The sequence below is a fragment of the Hypanus sabinus genome, unplaced genomic scaffold, assembly GCF_030144855.1.
Source record: "Hypanus sabinus isolate sHypSab1 unplaced genomic scaffold, sHypSab1.hap1 scaffold_950, whole genome shotgun sequence".
Taxonomy (NCBI): Eukaryota; Metazoa; Chordata; class Chondrichthyes; order Myliobatiformes; family Dasyatidae; genus Hypanus; species Hypanus sabinus.
The window spans coordinates 39,180-57,781 of NW_026781805.1; the positions used below are offsets into that span (position 1 = coordinate 39,180).

An 18,602-nucleotide genomic window follows, 5' to 3' on the forward strand; every position below is an offset into this window, starting at 1 on the left:
AGCAGATCAGTGACAATACACGGACTGCACTCACCTCATTTTCTTCTCTACTGAAATGTCCCTCCTTTGTCAACATCCAACCCAGTCTCTCAACCTTTTCTTCAATTGCTTGTTTGAGTCTGTCCCTGTAGAACTTTGTCAGTTGGTACAGTCGATATTCCTCCCCTTCTGCCAGGAGTTCAGAGATTGTAAACTCTGGCTCTGTGAATACAAAAAGGAAAATGTAGGCTTGAACTCAGATATCCCTCGTCTCCACCGCTCTCACCCAACTCAACAAAAAAAAACCGTGTCTCGAACCTGCCTCCAGATACAAAATTGGATTAATTCTCCATCTCCAACACCATCACACTGAGCACGGAGTCCCCCTACGGCTGTGTGCACAGACCACTTCTGTTCACTCTGCTGACCCACGACTGTGCTGCAAGACACAGCAAGAACGACGAGTCAGCTTACAGAGAGGAGGTGCAGCAGCTAACGGACTGGTGCAGAGCCAGCAGTCTGGCTCTGAATGTGAACAAAACAAATTTCTTGGTGTTCATCCAGCAGAGAATCTCACCTGGTCCCTCAACACCAGCTCCATAGCAAAGAAAGCCCAGCAGTGTCTCCACTTTCTGCGAAGGCTGAGAAAAGTCCATCTCCCACCCCCCATCCTCATCACATTCTACAGGGGTTGTATTGAGAGCATCCTGAGCAGCTGCACCACTGCCTGGTTCAGAAATTGCACCATCTCAGATCGCAACACCCTGCAGCGTATAGTGAGGTCAGCTGAGAAGACCATAGGGGTCTCTCTTCCCGCCATCATGGATATTTACACTACACGCTGCATCCGTAAAGCCAGCAGCATTATAAAGGATCCATGCACCCCTCAAACAATCTCTTCTCCCTCCTTCCAACTGGGAAAATGCACCGAAGCATTCGGGATCTCACGGCCAGACTATGTAACAGTTTCTTCCCCCAAGCTATCAGACTCCTCAATACCCAGAGCCTGGCATGACACCTTACTGCCCTATTGTCACGTATATTATTTATTGTAATGTCTGCACTGTTTTGTGAACTTTATGCAGTCCGAGATAGGTGTGTAGTTTAGTGTAGTTGTTGTGTGTTTTTCTTCTTTTCCTCTGTTGTTTTTTTTACGTAGTTCAGTCTAGTTTTTGTAACGTGTCATGTAACACCGTGGTCCTGAAAAACGACTCATTTTTACTATGTACTGTATCAACAGTAATGGTCGAAATGGCAATATAGAAGTGACTTGACTTGACTTGAATCTAACACTTGCCTTAAAGCCTAACCAACAATGTTCTAGGCATTACGTAATAGAAGGACCACATTTAATATAAACCAGTCCATCCCCCATCCGACCCATTCACCTGTTTAAATTTGGATGGGCATAAGTGTTGGAATGGTTGGTAATATTTGCTTCCCAGAGATACTCTCTCCATCCTGGCGAATACATTTCCCCTGATACACATCCCGGAAACACTCTCCTCATCTGGACAGCTGCATTTCCTCCAATTCACATCCTGGAAATCCTCAGAGCAGGTAGTACATTTCCTGCAGTGGGGTAACGGCTACCCAGTGCACCACATGTACCACACCCACACATTTTCCCTCTCCTCTGACCAACCCTCCAACAGGGCTCCACCCTGTTTACCCTCCACCCTGCCGCACTCTGTGAGCACGTCACCCTCATATTTCACTCACCCGATCCTTCTTTGGGACTTGGCAGTCCTCTGTTCAATGAGCTTCCGAGCTGACAGGCAGTCGCCTCACTTGTGCCGGTTCCAGGGTCCTGATCGGTGTCTCTGACGTCACTGTCTCTGGGCTGACAGATAGTCGCCTCACTTGTGCCGGTTCCAGGGTCCGGATCAGTGTCCCTGACGTCACTGTCTCTGGGCTGAATTTTCTCCTCCTTCTCTGCGGCCGGACCGGATTCCATTGGGACACCGCTCTCAATCTGACCCTGCGCTGGTACCTTGCTTCCCTTGTCCCGATCATCTTCCCTCGATGATCCGCCTGGTAACATCCTCTTCCATACGTTCCAAACTAGTTTCAATTTTCCACATGAAATAAGTGATGAATTTCAGGTTATACAAGTGTGATTTAGATCTGAGCAAAACTGATTCAGACTGCAATGGAGCAGAGACTCTGGCTGACCAGATTGGGAGTGGAACTGAGCTGGTTAATGTGACTCGTATATCCTGTCAGGTGCCCATCCCGATAAGCCGGTGACTGGACACATTTACTCCCAGTAAAATAGCAGGATAGGCAGAGTAATACCAATCACAGCAGCTGAACGCACGGATGACCACGGGATCATAATGCACCGGTGTCCGGTGATACTGGGAAATATCACTGTGATTATCTTCCACAAGCTAAAATCTCCCTCGGTCACTAACTGTCCAGTAGTCTGTGTCACACAAAGACCAGCAACGGGATTACACATGGTCCAGTCTGCTGGATCACACATTCTCCACTTGCTTTGTCACACGAGGGGCTGGAGACTGGACAAGGGAACTGGAGTTGCTTTCTCCAGTCCCCTTGGTCACCGACTGACCATTCCCTTGAGACGCACGTCCTCCGGTCCGCTGGGTCGCAGGCTGACCATTCCCTTGCGATCTATGCTGTCCTCTCCGCTGGGTGCCATCTTCTCCCCCACCTGCTGATCATCATGTAACAACTATGCATGTCATTGGCAAAGTCTTGGTTCTAGAGCTTTGTGTGTAGTTGCAGTTGCTAATCTATAGGATGGAGGTGATGAAGCTGGAAAGTGTGAAGTGAAGAATGAACACTACGGTACTGGGCTAGGGTGCTGTTTTTTGTGTTATATGGTTGGGCTGGGACAGCTTGCCCTGGAGCTCAGGAGCTTGAAGGGTGATCTTACACACACACACACACACACACACACACATACAGACATACACACGCGCACACGCACACACACACACATACAGACACACGCACGCACACATGCACGCACACACACACGCACACACACACACACACACACACATATACAGACACACACACGCACACATGCACACACACACACACACACACACACACACACACACACACACACACACACATACAGACACACACACAGTAATTAGGTGTGCAGATAGGATAGATGGTCACAGTCTTTTTCCCTGGGTAGGGGAGTCTGAGACTCGAGGGCAGAGATTTAAAAGGGACCAAAGGGGCATTTTTTCACGTGGTGACTGATGGGTATAAAGTACATGCATCCGGAAGAGGCCGCAAACACAAATAAAATTACAAAATTGAGAGCATGTAGGCAGGAAAAATGGGAGATACTAGGAAAATTTGGGAAAACTGCAGGAAAATGGGACATTTAGATCAGCTTGAATTGTCTGGGCCGAAGGACCCGTTTCCAGGCTGGAGCATCGTTTCTATTCCACCTGGAATCTCAGATTTGAGCACAATCACAATGTCTACAGGTGACAGAGATATTTGGTCATTGGGTATGCCGGGTTTCCCAGCCAAGATCCTGGGAATTTAAATTCAGGTAGAAGATTATATCAAGAGGGAAATATTTAGAAACTCAGGTTCACCATTTCTCCACAGCCCAGACATTCACTGGGGTGTTAAAACTCCGAAGCAGATCACAAATGTATCTACAATGAGCTGCCTCCTGATCCTCAGCCATTCCCAGCACCGGCAATGATCTCCGCTCCGCTACAGAAAACAGATTTCGGTGACACCCCTCCTCCTTTGCGTAGCAGGCAAGAAAAACCAGGGGGGAGTTGGTAGCTTTCCTTCCAAAACCTGAAATGCTGTGTTATCATAGAATCTCTGAAATACCGGAAATGCTCCTATCATCTGGTTCTGAATTTTATCAGTGAAAGTTGAAGATGTCTTACATATCGGGGCTTGTCTGGAGGTGAAATGGACACTGACCCTGAACATTTACATAAACCACAAGATCGCTGTCACATTCCTGTCTGTGTTTCACTCACGACCACCTGATTCAGGAGTCCCTGCTCCCTTCACTCAGCTGAAGGTTTGTGTGGTGAGCGGAGTGATTCGACCATTACTGGTGTCAGGTCCCTGCGCTGGAACTGTTGGGTTGATCAATTACTCAAGGCCGCTTTACCAGTGGGATAAATGACACGGCTTGATGAAACTTTTCTATGCACTGTTAACATCTCTGTCAGTTTTTTTTTCATCTGAACTATTGTGTACAAACGCGACAAAAGTTTAATTCAAAGACCCCTGTGATCATACCTTTGTCCATTCTGATTCTGACTGACGATTGTTGATTGTCGTCGTCTTGTTTACACTTTGGTCGCTCTGCAGGACAGCTCCACCTGCTGGTGAGGCTCTAAATTTCACAACAAGCAGACAGTGAGTCGGAGAGTACGACTGCTTTGCAAATATGACAGTATTTCCATCCCTTGTAGCATTTGGCATGGGGACCAAACATTCCCTGTTAGTAACCACTTCCACACCATATCTGTCCACTGGTACCTGGCGCATCTACTGACAGAGTCACAGAGCAAGAAAATGCAAATTCAGAGCGTTCAGCCCAACGACACAATGCCAACCACAGTGCCCTCTGAGATGGTCAGGATTTCCTGTGATAGGGCCATCTCCCTTCTGGCCTCTTCACTCCATCTACACACCCCAACTGCTTTTTGATTTATGGAACTGCACCTGCCTCATCCACTTCCTCTGGCTGTTTCGTCCACATGATCCCCAACATCTGCATGAATCCGCTGCTGATCAGATTGGGTTTGCAATCTCTTTACCAGACCCTGTCCATTTAGATCCCCTAGATGCTACGATAATCTTCTCTGTGAACAACAAATACTAAGGTTGTGCATTCTGCGAACTTACCAGTCAAGTAATCCTTGTGCAACCGCATCCAAATCATTGCTATAAAATACTGCTAATTACACGCCTCCATTGCGAGGAGAAATCTTCAACCACCACTCTTTGCTTGCTACCTTGAAGCTAATTTTGAATACATCCAATTTGCTCTCTCCGGACAGCGTGGAACCTGATCATCGAGACCAAGCTGCCATGTGACACCTTGTCAAATGCTTTGCTGAAGGCCCTTGCACAACATCCATGGGAGCATAACTTTGAATTTCCACCTCTGCTTAATGTCACCTTCACAGGTTTTGACAATGTAATTAGCAGAAAAGTACTTGATGAGGCCAAGGTCTGTCAAGCTAAATTATGGGTTGCCATGTGCTAGTTTGGACTGAATAAAATGCAGTGTTGGGATATTTTCCTTTATAAATGGTCTGTTCTCTGCAGAAGCCTACACGACGATATATTCGAGGGTAAGTATATCACTGCAGATTGCAATAGTCAATGGGATCAAGGGCATGTTGCTGCAGTTCATGGTAATTCCACATTTCTACAATCACTGCAACACGACACACTTGGGGCTTCTTATAAAGGGAGGAAATTGTCAACGCATTTTAAGATGATTATAACGTAACAAGGAAACATCAGAACTAACCAAAAGCTTCTTCAGAAGATGCAGCACCTTCAAATGAGCAAACACTCAGAGAATGTGAGTGACTGTAAAGAGCTGGGCTTCTGAAAGCACATTACCAGACCTGGAGTGATTGCAACTTGGTCTGACCGAGGCATTCCACCTATTTCGTACCTTCCTTTGTAAAGGTCTGTAATGTTTACAGGACCAGTGTTCGAGTGAATGAGACTCACCAAACTTTCTCCTGACTAAATCAATGGAAACTCTGAGTCAGAGGGTTCTCTTCAGTTGGTACTCTCAGTCCTCGGGCTGGTTCACTGGTCGCTGTTCACTCGTTCTCATTCGTGGCTTTCCAGCTGTCGGCTTTTCTTCCAATAAATCTCTCACCGCAGGTCTAACTTTAACCAGAGAGATAATGAAGCTCATTAACAATACAAAGGAGAAAAAATATTTCTGCTCAATTTTTTCAAAAGCGAATCTCACTGAAATTTAAACGCTGAAGACAAATAAAAGGATCTCATGGAACAAATCATTAATTTTCCCTCACACGTCACAAATCCGGATACGGGATACGAAGGACTCATCATTCAGTCATGATGAGATATCCGAGCAGAATGAAGTGATTCATTCCATCGAGTCTCCTCCATCATTCAAACATGGTTGATTTTTTTTGCCCCAATGCCATATTCCTGCGTCCCCTTATAGTGCTGGAAACTCGGTGCAGCAGATTGCATCTGTGGAACAAGACACTGTGGAAGACCAAGTATCAGAACTGGGATTATCCAGGATGATGCGTGATATGCTGAACGCTTAATTGCGCAATTTGGCCCAGATCGCATCCTTGCTCATACCTATAATGGGGGAGGTACAACACACAGTGTTCTGAAAAAATAGTAAAAGTGATTATCGGGGCATTAATAGTGATCTTTAGAGAAACGAAAACGAAAAGCTCTTGAATTTATAGCAAATGGACCGTCTAGTTATTCGCTGTTCAGTATTAGTTCTATATTGTTAAGCACCTGAGCATCACTGCCTTAAAGTAGGCTCCTACGGACAAGGCGAAATGATTATTAATTTTTCTTGCGTTATTCATTACTATTTCCTGGATACCAGAGAGGCTCCCGGTGAAACTGTTTTGTCCACTCTATTGACTTTTAACATCTCCTCTATAACAGGAAGCACGATAATGTACCATATTCAATCGTGATTAATATGCATAGAATGTAATGTGGGTCGGTCTCCAATGTTCCATCTAATGACTATTTTTGCAGCTGCGTGGATCAGCCATTGCTCTGAGACGGAACTTTTCACACGGACTGAGAAAAGCACAACACCATAGATGCGTCCTCTTTTGTAAAATGCATCCATGAATATTTTAGGATTAAGACAGACAAGAGGAAAAAAACATGCTATTGATTTTAATTACTAATTAAAGGATAGGATAAAAATGCAGTACAACAAAGAAAAACTTTCAGGTTTCATAAACGTTTATACGACAGTGTTTAATTCCATCTGTGCTGCAACAAAGGCTCCGTTCGTGGGAGCATTGTGGTTACGCAGACGAGCAGTTTAGAGGGAACAGTGACGGGTCTCTCTCTCCAGATATTCCTCACCTTATAACAGTGTTTTGTCCACTGCCTTGCCAGCGACAACCTGTTGTTACAAACATGCAGATCATCAACAATCAGGCTCAGATCTCATCCGTGTTCATATTCGAGATGGGTGAGGGTTTGTCTAAATGGGAAATGTATTAAATGGCCTCTTTGTTAGGTACAACTCTATACCAACTCATTAATACGAATCTGTTAATCATCTGCTTGCAACTCAAAGCACAAACACATGCAGATATGGTCAACGGGTTCAGTTGTTATTCAGGCCAAACATCTGAAGAGGAAATAAATGTGATGTAAGTGACGTTGACCGGGGAATGATCGCTGGTGCCAGACCGGGTGGTCTGAGTGTTACGGAAACTGATCAGCAGCTTGGATTCTCAAGTGTAAATCTCTCAGTTTACTGAGAATGGTCCGGAATCAAACCAAAGGAAAATCCAGTGAACAGCGGTTCTAAAGGCCCCGTTAATGAGAGAGCTCAGTGAGATTGGGCAGACTGATTGAATCCGACAGGAAAGCGGCAAGAACTCAAATAACCACGCACTCCAACAGCGGAGGGCAAGAGAGCGTCACTGAGCACCGAACATAGAGACCCAACACTGTCTCCTCCCGTACTTCAAAATACCCTATACTCCGTGCAGATGGACTTTAAACACCCTCCACATGTCAGATGTGGACTTGCCAGTGTTACGAAGGATGAACAGCTCTGATGGGCAGAAGGGTGCAGAGTTGCCCATCTCCCCCCCCCCCCGCCTTTTGGAGAATCACAAACCGTTACTGTTGCTATGCTGCTAATGAGAGAGAGAATGTAAGAGAAAACATGCTGGAATTGGAACATCTGCTACAGATAAGAGAGAGAGATAAAGCAGGGGAGTGAGACTTGTTGATCCACCATATTCTGACTTCTGAAAGACTTATGGCTTCTGAGAGGGTTGTTCACCTTGTACCATTCTGTTCATTAAAATTCCTCAGTGGACAGCCGGAGTGGGCTGGTTTGATGGACACAGCCATTCAAAATTGATGTACAACTGAAACCCCGTGAGAAGGGATAAAAGTGAGGTCTACGGAGACTCCCTTCAGACACACCAGGACACACTATTGAGCACTGCTTGAGTGTTGGAACCCACGTGAAGGTGTGGGGCACCGGAGACCGAACAAAGGATCGGTCAGTTTAACTCACAGTGTTATAGCAGGGCCGGTGGGGGCTTCTCTGTGTGCCCACTCATGCCAGAGTGACGAGTCCACCACAGAAGGACAGAGGGGTCGTACCTGAATGGCCACAACACATCGACGGATCAAGAACGTAAAGGAAGGTTTGCCTGCCTGTAGCTGTTACATCTCTCTCTCTCTCTCTTCTTTCTCTCTCTCCTCTCTCTCTCTCTCTCACAATTACAACACAACGACCAACATCTACCTCAGCAAGTGTGAACTGAACTGTACGTTATATTCACATATGACAATTCATTATCCACTAGACATTGATAGAGCTTGTTTATTATTGCGTATTATTATTCACACACTTTTCGGTTTAGTATTGCTAACGTGTATTATATATATATTTGCATTATTGATATTGATTTGTGTATTTTACTAATAAACACTGTTTGAAAATAGTACCACCAGACTCCAACGGATACTTCTTTCTCTGCTGGTTAGACACCCAGTTACGGGGTACATAACCAAATTGGGGGCTCGTCCGGGATTTGATTCCCAAATTGGGGGGCCAGAGAAATCGGCTATAAGTCCGTTATCTGATCTGTTTGCGTGGGTAACCAGACGGGAACCAGCAGTGATGGGAATAGACAAATTTATAAAGAACCCGACTTTGGGGGCATTGGAGAATACCAGGAAGGTGGAATTGGTGAGTGTTGCGAGACGATTAAATCTCTCGGCGGTGAAATCGTCGATGAGAAAGTGGGAGATACAGAGAGCCATAGCCTAGCATAATATATCCAAGGCTGTGTTCGCGCTTGATACATTGAACCTGTTTCCTGAGAAGAAACCAGTCGATCGGGCGGCTCAGTTAGAGATAGCAAAAATAAGGTTGGAGATGGAGAAGAGGAAAATGGAGTATGAGATCCTGCTAAAGGAGTTGGAGGCGAAATGGGAGAAAGGAAGAGCTGAGTTGGTTGAGAAGGAGAAGCAGAGGCAGAATGAACTTCAGATGAGGCAGCTGGAAGGAGGAAAGAGGAATCTGAAAGGAGGATGGAGGAGGAAGAGAAACAACGGCAGTTCGAGAGGGAGAGATGGCAACATATGGGTAGCGGGGCAGATCGAGCGGAGAAGTTTAATGTAAGTAGGGAGTTTAGTTTAGTACCTCCGTTCGAGAGACGGACGTTGATAGTTACTTCTTGCATTTTGAAAAGGTGGCCGTGAATCAGAAGTGGCCCAGAGATCAGTGGGTGGCGTTGTTACAAAGTGTATTAAAAGGAAAGACTCAACAGGCATATGTGGCATTGTCCATGGAAGAGTCTGAGGATTATGAGGAAGTAAAACAGTCTATCCTTCGGGCCTATGAGTTGGTAGCTGAAGCGTATAGACAAAAGTTCAGAGATTTAACGATACTGTGGAATCAGACGTATACAGAGTTTGCCTATGAGAAGGGTGTGCTCTTGGATCGTTGGTGCGCTGCAGAAAGGGTGGAGGAGGATTTCTATCGTTTAAGAGAGTTAATTCTGATTGAAGAATTTAAAGGTTGTGTTTCGGATAATATCCGGACGTATCTGAACGAGAAGTCGAATAAGTCTATAACGGAATTTGCCAGGTTAGCAGATGAATATGCCCTAACCCACAAGACAAAGTTTCCCCCAGATAAGAGTTACCAGAAAGGCAGTAGAGACGGTAGAGAAAGTCCACCGGCTAAGGTAGAGAATAAGCAGGGAGCTAGTGGTAAAGGTAAGGAGGAGGGCAAGCAAGCTGGCAGGAAGGTTCCTGGCTTGACCTGTTATAATTGTGGAAAGCTTGGTCATATTGCATCTAAATGCTTTGCTCCGAAGAAGGAGACGGGAAAAGGGTAAACGGCCATCCCTACAGGATGCATTGAGTCGGTTAGCAAGTCGACGGGGAAGGCAAATGTAGATAGAGTACGAGAGGGCCGTCAGAAATTTATTTCGGAAGGGACGGTGTCTGTGAAAGAAGAAGAAACCCCAGTTCCAGTGAGAATCTGGAGGGATACTGGGGCTGACCAGTCATTGATCCTAAGTAAGGTGCTGGATTTCGGTCCAGAAACTGGAGAGGTGGTATTAAGAGGCATAGGAAAAGGGACAGAAGCTGTACCTTTGCACAGGATCATTTTACAATGTGACCTGGTATCTGGACCAGTCGAAGTCGGGGTGCGTTGAGAATTACCGAGAGACGGCGTGGACGTCCTTCTTGTAATGATTTAACAGGTGGTGACGTGTGTTCAGCAGTGAAGCTGACAAGCAAGCCTGTGAGTGCTGAGGACCCGGCCCTAGATTCTAAGATCTATCCCGCATGCGCAATCACTCGCAGCATGTCGAGAAAGGCGGCTGAGAAAGAAGACAGTTTAAATGAGTCCACTGTTGATTTGGCTGAGACGTTTTTACCGACCCTGTATCTAGAGGGGTTAGGGGATGGTAAAGCGGAGAATAGGGAGGTGAAAGAAGGTAAAGCAGAGGAGGTAGATTTAACCTTTGCCAAGAGGGAATTTATAGAGGCACAGAGTAAGGATGAGAAACAGATGAGGCAGTTAGAAGGTCCAGGGTTGGACACCGATGATCTGTCTGGCTTGGCAGAACTGTTTGAAGAAGTTGAAAAATTTAAATGTGTTCCCGATAATGATATAAGGGCAGTCCTAGATGAAAAGGATGCCATTACCTTGAAGGAGTCTGCTGGGTTAGCAGATGGAGTTGTTTTAACCCGCAGGGTTGAGTTTACTCCGGATAGGAATTGCCCAGAAAGTAACTGGGAGGATGAGGGGAGCTTAGAATTTGAAAAGGGGACTGGTATTGGAAGCCTAGAAGAGGCAGATGTCCCGTTTGCTTGTGTTCAGGTTGTTGAAGTACCTGTGGAGTCACAGGATACTGAACCTAGTGTTGAAGCTCAGAAAAAGTCTGAGGTATCTGATTCAGTTGAAAAGGAATGCAGTCCTTTTGGGTCAGATGGACTAGGTTTAGTGAAGAAAGGGTTAAACTTGGTACCAGTGGAAAGTGAGAATTCACTGTTGTTTGTATTAGAAGATGTGTTAAAAGTTAGTGAGGAGATGAAAGCTGGTGATGTGAATATTATTGAAGGAGAAGGGAAAGGTGTTGTTCCTAAATTGAATAAAGAAAATTTAATGTCTGGATTGGTTTGAGAAGCAGTAACCAGGCTGAAGGAAAAATCGCTTGTTAACAAGGTGCCTGTGAATCTATTACAGTTTGTTTTGGAATTTGAAGGTTATTCAAGGAGGTGATTTGGAGAGACTGAACCAAAAGTGTTGGTTGGACAAAGGGGGGTCACTTGCAGATGTTAAAATGAAAACTAATAGAATGAAGGTCCTGAAGATAGAATTAATGACTTGCTCAGAAATAAAGAAGTGTGTGGAAGTTCAGAGAATGGGCTAAGTTTGGAAAACATTGGTGATAAGATAAATCCTATGAAAGGAGTATGTGAAGGCCTATTCCACACTGGTGAGCAAGCTAACCATGTGAGAGTTCAGTCGAAAAGGGGCAAAGGTTGACCATGTCTCTGGACCTGATGAAATTTCAGTGGAAATGATACAAGCCCCGGAAGATCTGGGCATGGATATTCATTTTGAAGAGTTTAATGGCATATATGAGTCTGGTGTATTGCCCGACGATCTCTTGAAATCAGTATTTATAACTCTGCCTAAAATTCCTGGAACTATTGACTGCGAAAATTATAGAACAATCAGTCTGATGAGTCACATAATAAAGATTTTGTTGATAATTGTTCTGAGTCGAATTAAAAACAAGTTAAGGCCAGAAACTACTGAACTGCAATATGGGCTGATGGAGGATAGAGGAACAAGGAACGCAATTTTCATACTACGAATGCTTTCAGAAAGGGCAATTGAGTGTCAAATTGATGTCTTTTCATTTTTTTATTGATTTCACTAAAGGATTCGACAAAGTGTAACATGAAAAACTTTTTCAAATTCTCATTTAACTAAACATTGACGGAAGGGACCAGTAACTTATTCAAAATTTATATTGGAATCAAACAGTGGCTGTAAAAATTGATGATAATATAAGCAGTTAGACTAAAATTCAAAGGGGAGTTAGAGATGCGTTGCCTCACCGGAATTACTTAATATTTATACTGAAAAGATTCTCAGAGAAATAGAAGACCTAGATGGGATAAAAATTGGAGGTGTTTGCATCAACAATATAAGATATGCAGACGATATCCCCCTAATTGCAAGTGCAGCAGAAGACTTACAAATCCTCCCAGACAAATTAGTACAAACAAGTGCAGATTTTGGTCTAACCATCAACGGTAAAATAAAACACATATATGGAAATATAAAAAGGGCAGGATACTCCCAACTGCCAATTGTCCATCGGTAACCAAGCGATTGAACAAAAGATCGGCTTTAATTACCTTGGTAGCTTTATATCACAAGATGCTAGAAGTAAAGTAGAAATAAAAAGAAGAATTGCCATTGCCAAAACCAACGTCCAAAAATGAATAAAAACACAAAATGCTGGCAGAACTCAGCAGGCCAGACAGCATCTATGGGTGGTGGTAGTGATGACGTTTCGGGCCGAAACCCTTCATCCTTCTACCTCCTCCCATAGATGCTGTCTGGTCTGCTGAGTTCTGCCAGCATTTTGTGTTTTTATTTACTTCCAGCATCTGCAGATTCACTCGAGTTTCCAAAAAAATGAAACCCATTTTTACCAACAGACACATTTCTATGAAAACAAGGCTTAAGCTACTAAAGTGTTACATCTGGTCAATCTTTCTGTATGTTTCCGAATCATGGACTGTAACACCTGAACTCCAAAAAAACTTAGAAGCAACAGAAATGTGTTTTTATTTAGAAGAATGCTGAAAATATCATACAGAGATAGGGTAACTAATGAGGCGGTACTCCAACGTGCACATGCAAAAAGATCTTTAATGAGAACATTAAATGAGAGGAGACTGAAATTCCTGGACCATGTCATCAGAAAGGGCGAAATAGAATGCTTTACATTGCAAGGCCCTATGCCTGGGAATCGCGGAAGAGGAAGACAAAGAAGAAAATATATGGACACTGTGAAAGAACTAACAGATCTAAGTGTGCGAGATATCATTGACGCTGTGAGGAGTCATTAGATGTGGAGACCCATGATCGCCCAAGCGTGTAACGCGTAAGGCACATGCAGAAGAAGTATCAATGTCAGCCTCATATGTCCAGACACTCCTGTGATTAACGTCACTTTATGGACAGACAATCAATCGTTTTAAACTATCATACTTTATGTATTGTGTTTAGTTTATTATTGTGGTCTCTATAATTATTTATTTTCTGTCTTGCTTTGGATCCAGTGTATGAATTATTTTGTTCTCTTTTACCCTTCATTACTAGAATGACATCAATCATTTTTGAATCTTGAATCCTGGGGAAAATGCTACGACCAACCTCATTATTTATATTCCATCTTGATTTCATGAACTCCTACAATGTCACCCTCATTCTCATCTGAACTAAAGATCCAGCTCAGCCAAATGCTTCCTATGACTCGGCCCTGTAGTCCAGGCAACATCTTCAGCAATCTCTTGTGCACCCTCTCCAGCTTGATAATATATTTACTACAGTAGGGTGAACACAACGGTACATAATACTCTGTGTAGCCATGTACATTCATATACAAATCAATGGCATGAATAGTAAATTACAGAGATCTCAGCACTGACACTTCCATCCCACTCGTCACAGACCTCCATTCGTTAGAACCATCTACATTCATCCCCCTCTCCTTCTTGTTCTCTTGCCCGGTGTGAATCCTCCTCGCCAGCCCCCTGTGAATCCCACGTGACCGAACCTCCCCGATCAGCTGCCATGCAGGATCTTGTTACAGACTTTACCAAAGTTCAGATGAACAACATCACTGCCCAACTTCACCTAACGCCCTAGTTCATTTTTAAATAATCTCCAAAATACTTGACAGATATGATATCCTATTGGACAGTGTTGACGGTGATTTCCCCATAACCAATGCCCAACCGCCCGGGATTTCAGCTTCACTGCAGACTGAGAAAATTCCGATCCCAGCTGCAGAATTACCAGCCTGGACTGTAGCCCGTTTTCTGGCAATTTCATATCATCAGATTCATCAGCCCAATATTATCACCCATACAAAGACGCCTTGGTGCCGGCAATTTGCCGTGGAGTTCCTGCCATTTCCGATTCACAAACTAAGGTGGAATTGGAACCTAATGACCCTCTGCCGGGTCCGGTGCTCAGGCTGGTTCCCCGGTCTGTATAGAGGACGCGGATACACTTCAGCCTGACCCCAGCAGCTAAACAGAGCACATTTGATCTCTATGTCATCGCTGCGTGGGATCTTGCCCAGGAGAGCGGGCTGCCATGTTTCCTGCAGTGTAGCAGGAAAAAAATGTAAAATTATTAAGTAGAAAATGCTGGGAGCTCAGTACATCAGACTACGTCTCTGAAAGGACAAATGGTGGAAGACCCAGTTCCAGAACTGAGACTGTCCAAGATGCTGCCGATCTGCTGAGCGTCTCCAGTATTTTCCCTTCCTTACTTTAAATTTCCTGCAACTGTAGTATTTTCTCCCTCTTCATTTTAATGCACAGATAGTAACTGATTGCCACCCTGAACTGTAAATGCCACCCCACCCCAAACAATTTGTTAGTTCTGAGTTCATTCTGACGCTGGTGTAACACATCCCACACAGTCAATGCTCACAGCATCCTTTCCTCCCACTATCACTCTGTTACATTTGCTCCCGAGGCCACTGTCTCTACGCTGAGAGGCGGTGACCACAGAGCGATAAAAAGTGCAACACTTGCTGCAGCTCTGACGGGTCGTTACCCTGGAAACAGAGGAAGTGGCTCAACTAAAATAACCGAAAAAGGAAATAACAAACTCAACATCAGATGCTATGAGTTCCATTATGACAAAGATTAACACTGCAGCCATTTTGTAAAGGTGAATCTAAAATTGAAATGGTTGCTTTTACCCTGCCACGTGTTGTGTCCAACTAAACCTCTGGTATTCCGAGCGAACAATAACTAACTAAATAAATAAATAAATAAATAAATAAACAAACAGGCAGGCACACAAATAAATAACTAAATAATTAGAAAGGGGCAATACTAAACTTCACAATGAAGACAAAGATTAGAAGAGAGATTGCTGAAATATAACATTGCAGCATTGGGATACAGGCTGGACAAACATTGAGCAAGCAGGTTGATATATATATCATTGAGCTGGTGGCATACAGGCAGGACAGATTGAACTAGAAGGTTGATATATATTATTGAGGTGGTGGGATACATGCTAGACAGAGGTTGAACAAGTAGGTTGATATATATCATTGAGCTGGTGGCATACAGGCAGGACAGAGATTGAACTAGAAGGTTGATATATATCATTGTGCTGGTGGGATACAGACTGGACAGAGGTGGAACAAGATGGTTGATATATATCATTGAGCTGGTGGCATACAGGCTGGACAAACATTGAGGAAGGCGGTTGATATATATCATTGAGGTAGTGGGATACAGACTGGACAGAGGTTGAACAAAATGGTTGATATATATCATTGAGGTAGTGGGATACAGGCTGGACAGAGGTTGAACAAGATGGTTGATACATATTGAGGTAGTGGGATACAGGCTGGACAGACGTTGAACAAGATGGTTGATATATATTATTGAGGTGGTGGGATACAGGCTGGACAGAGATTGAACAATATGTTGATATATATCATTGAGGTGGTGGGATACAGACTGGACAGAGGTTGAACAAGATGCTTGATATATATCATTGTGGTGGTGTGATACAGGCTGGACAGAGGTTGAACAAGATGGTTGATATATATCATTGAGGTAGTGGGATACAGACTGGACAGAGGTTGAACAAGATGGTTGATATATATTATTGAGGTGGAGGGATACATGCTAGATAGAGGTTGAACAAGTAGGTTGATATATATCATTGTGCTGGTGGCATACAGACTGGACAGAGGTTGAATAAGATGGTTGATATATATCATTGAGGTCGTGGGATACAGGCTGGACAGAGGTTGAACAAGACGGTTGATATATATCATTGAGGTAGTGGGATACAGGCTGGACATAGGTTGAACAAGAAGGTTGATATATATCTGGATCTTACTGTCCTGTCTGAACGGGGAAAGATGAAACTTCTCATACACGTGGAGCAGTGTCCCGAGGGTGCGATGGCTTAATTTAACCCTCTGTCTGCAAGAACACACCGGGTCGAACGGCCGCTTCCAGTGTGCTGGAAATATGTAAAACAATTATCGTCTCCAAGCGTCGATCCAGGTGGAGTTTGGATCCGATAGCGGGCCGGGTGATGGAGGTAAAGTTCACCAGGTACATCTTAATGGATGGGTTCAGTCTCGGCATCACCACCTCATCCCGGACCTGGGACCAGAACACCAGGGGCTGAGCGGCGGCTCATCTCAGGCGGTTCGGTGTGAAGGTCCCATAACCCGGACCGACAACGACAGGTTGTATCCAGGAAGCGGGACGAGGCCGCCAGTTCGAGGAAGTTAACGGGACTCTCTGCCCAACATGAGGTTCCCCGCCCCCGGGATCGACTTCAGTACTCACCGATGGGAAATTGTCGGTTGCGTTCAACCCCAGTGACCGGCCTCAAAACTGACCGATGAGAACTTCATCAATTTGTCCGGAGAGCAGCGAGATCCGTCCACCGGCTCCCCACAGACGATCAGCTTCAACAGAGAACGGAAAGAAAACCCCCGCCCATCCGGAGACTGTGAGAGCGGGGGCGGGGCCTCGGAAGCGAAAACCTGAGATGCTGCAGATCTGCGTTTGAAATGGGAGCTAGAAACCGGTGACTCTGCTCCTCGCCCCTCACACACTGTCCGACCTACCTGCCGCATTCCCCACATTATTCCATATTTACACCAGCTACGTTTTTAGTGTTTTCCTCTGGATCTTTCCCGTCCCCATGGCACCATCTTCCGGTTCTCAGAGTTAAGGGTTCGATTCCCATCCCGGTACGACATACAATTCCCACCCGGAAAGGAATTGTGCAGGTTTCATTGAAATCACTTCTATGTTTATAAACAGTTTTTTTTTCTATTCACATTCCTCCGGAGCCTCACTGGACAGGAACACTGAAACATCAAGTGAAAAACAGCAGGAGGAGGCCATTCAGCCCCTCTAACCATCAACAAGATGGCGGCTGCTCTCCCATCTCAGCCACATGTTGCTGTCCGATCCATATTTCCTCCATCCCTTCCGTCTCCACACATCTGCCGGCCTTTTTTTTTTGTGAAAACGATCACTAAGGTGTTGCTCCTCCACCCTGAGGGCGGTCTGATCGAAACGTCGGATTGGGAATCAGAATTAAAACGTTTGGCCACTGCAAAGTCCCCCTTGTGGCAGATGATACAGAGATTGTAAAAAAATAACGGTCTCCCAGTTTATGGCGGGTCTCACCAGTGTGAAGGAGGCCGCATTGGGAGCACGGGACACATTAGATGACCCCAGCAATAGATTCGCAGATGAAGCGTTGCCTCATCCGGAAGGACTGCTCTGTGTTTCTGAATGGAGGTGAGGGAGGAGGAGTACGGCAGGTGTAGCACTTAGGCTTATGCAGGGATAGGAATCTGGAAGAAGATTAGTGAGGAGGGATGAATGAACAAGGGAATTGTGGAGGGAGTGATCCCTGTTGAATCCTGTTTGTGACTTCCTAAACAGATTTGCATGGATGCAATCCCCACATTCATTAGTTATCTCTTTACTGCGATAGAAACGTTATATATTCCATACAGTGAATGCTCAAGGCAACCGGGCACCCACACCGGCTCCTGAGGTCACTGAGGGGCGGTGACCAGAGAGCGATAAATATGTTCAACACTCTGGAGCTCTGCTGGGCTTTTGGAGGTGATGGAGGAACGGGCTCAGCAGAGCTAACTGAAAATAGGAAGTAAGGAATTCAACTTCACATGCCCTGTTTCATGAATTTATGAACATTTGGAGAGGCATAACATGATCAGGAATAGTCAGCTTGGCTTTGTCAAGGGCAGCTCGTGCCTTACCGGCCTGATTGAATTTTCTGAGGATGTGACTAAACACATTTATGGAGGTAGAGCAGTTGATGTCGTGTATATGGATTTCAGCAAGGCACTTGATAAGGTACCCCATGCGAGGCTTATTAAGAAAGTAAGGAGGCATGGGATCCAAGCGGACTTTGCTTTGTGGATTCAGAAATGGCTTTTCCCACAGAACACAAAATTGTTGGTAGATGGGTCATATTCTGCCTGGACGTCGCTGACTAGTGCTGTTCCTCAGGGATCTGTTTTGGCACCACTTTTCTTCGTCAGTTTTAT

General features: G+C 44.8%; 1 protein-coding gene across 4 annotated transcripts in view; it reads right to left on the reverse strand.

Moving 5' to 3' along the window:
* The window catches only part of LOC132390559 (NACHT, LRR and PYD domains-containing protein 3-like), a 63,827-nt gene that overhangs the window by 24,337 nt on the left and 20,888 nt on the right, over positions 1 to 18,602 (reverse strand). Inside the window, exons 1-5 of one of the 4 annotated variants that reach the window (XM_059963166.1) lie at positions 16,855 to 16,971; positions 5,698 to 5,862; positions 4,243 to 4,339; positions 1,702 to 2,043; positions 35 to 201 (exon numbers count right to left, since the gene is read on the reverse strand). In XM_059963166.1, the coding sequence (XP_059819149.1) occupies positions 35 to 201; positions 1,702 to 2,043; positions 4,243 to 4,252 (519 nt within the window). In that variant the 5' untranslated portion in view covers positions 4,253 to 4,339; positions 5,698 to 5,862; positions 16,855 to 16,971. Of the gene's footprint in view, positions 1 to 34; positions 202 to 1,701; positions 2,044 to 4,242; positions 5,325 to 5,697; positions 6,966 to 16,854; positions 16,972 to 18,602 lie in introns of those variants that run through there. The other 3 variants (XM_059963167.1, XM_059963169.1, XM_059963168.1) reach the window with 3 other exon arrangements.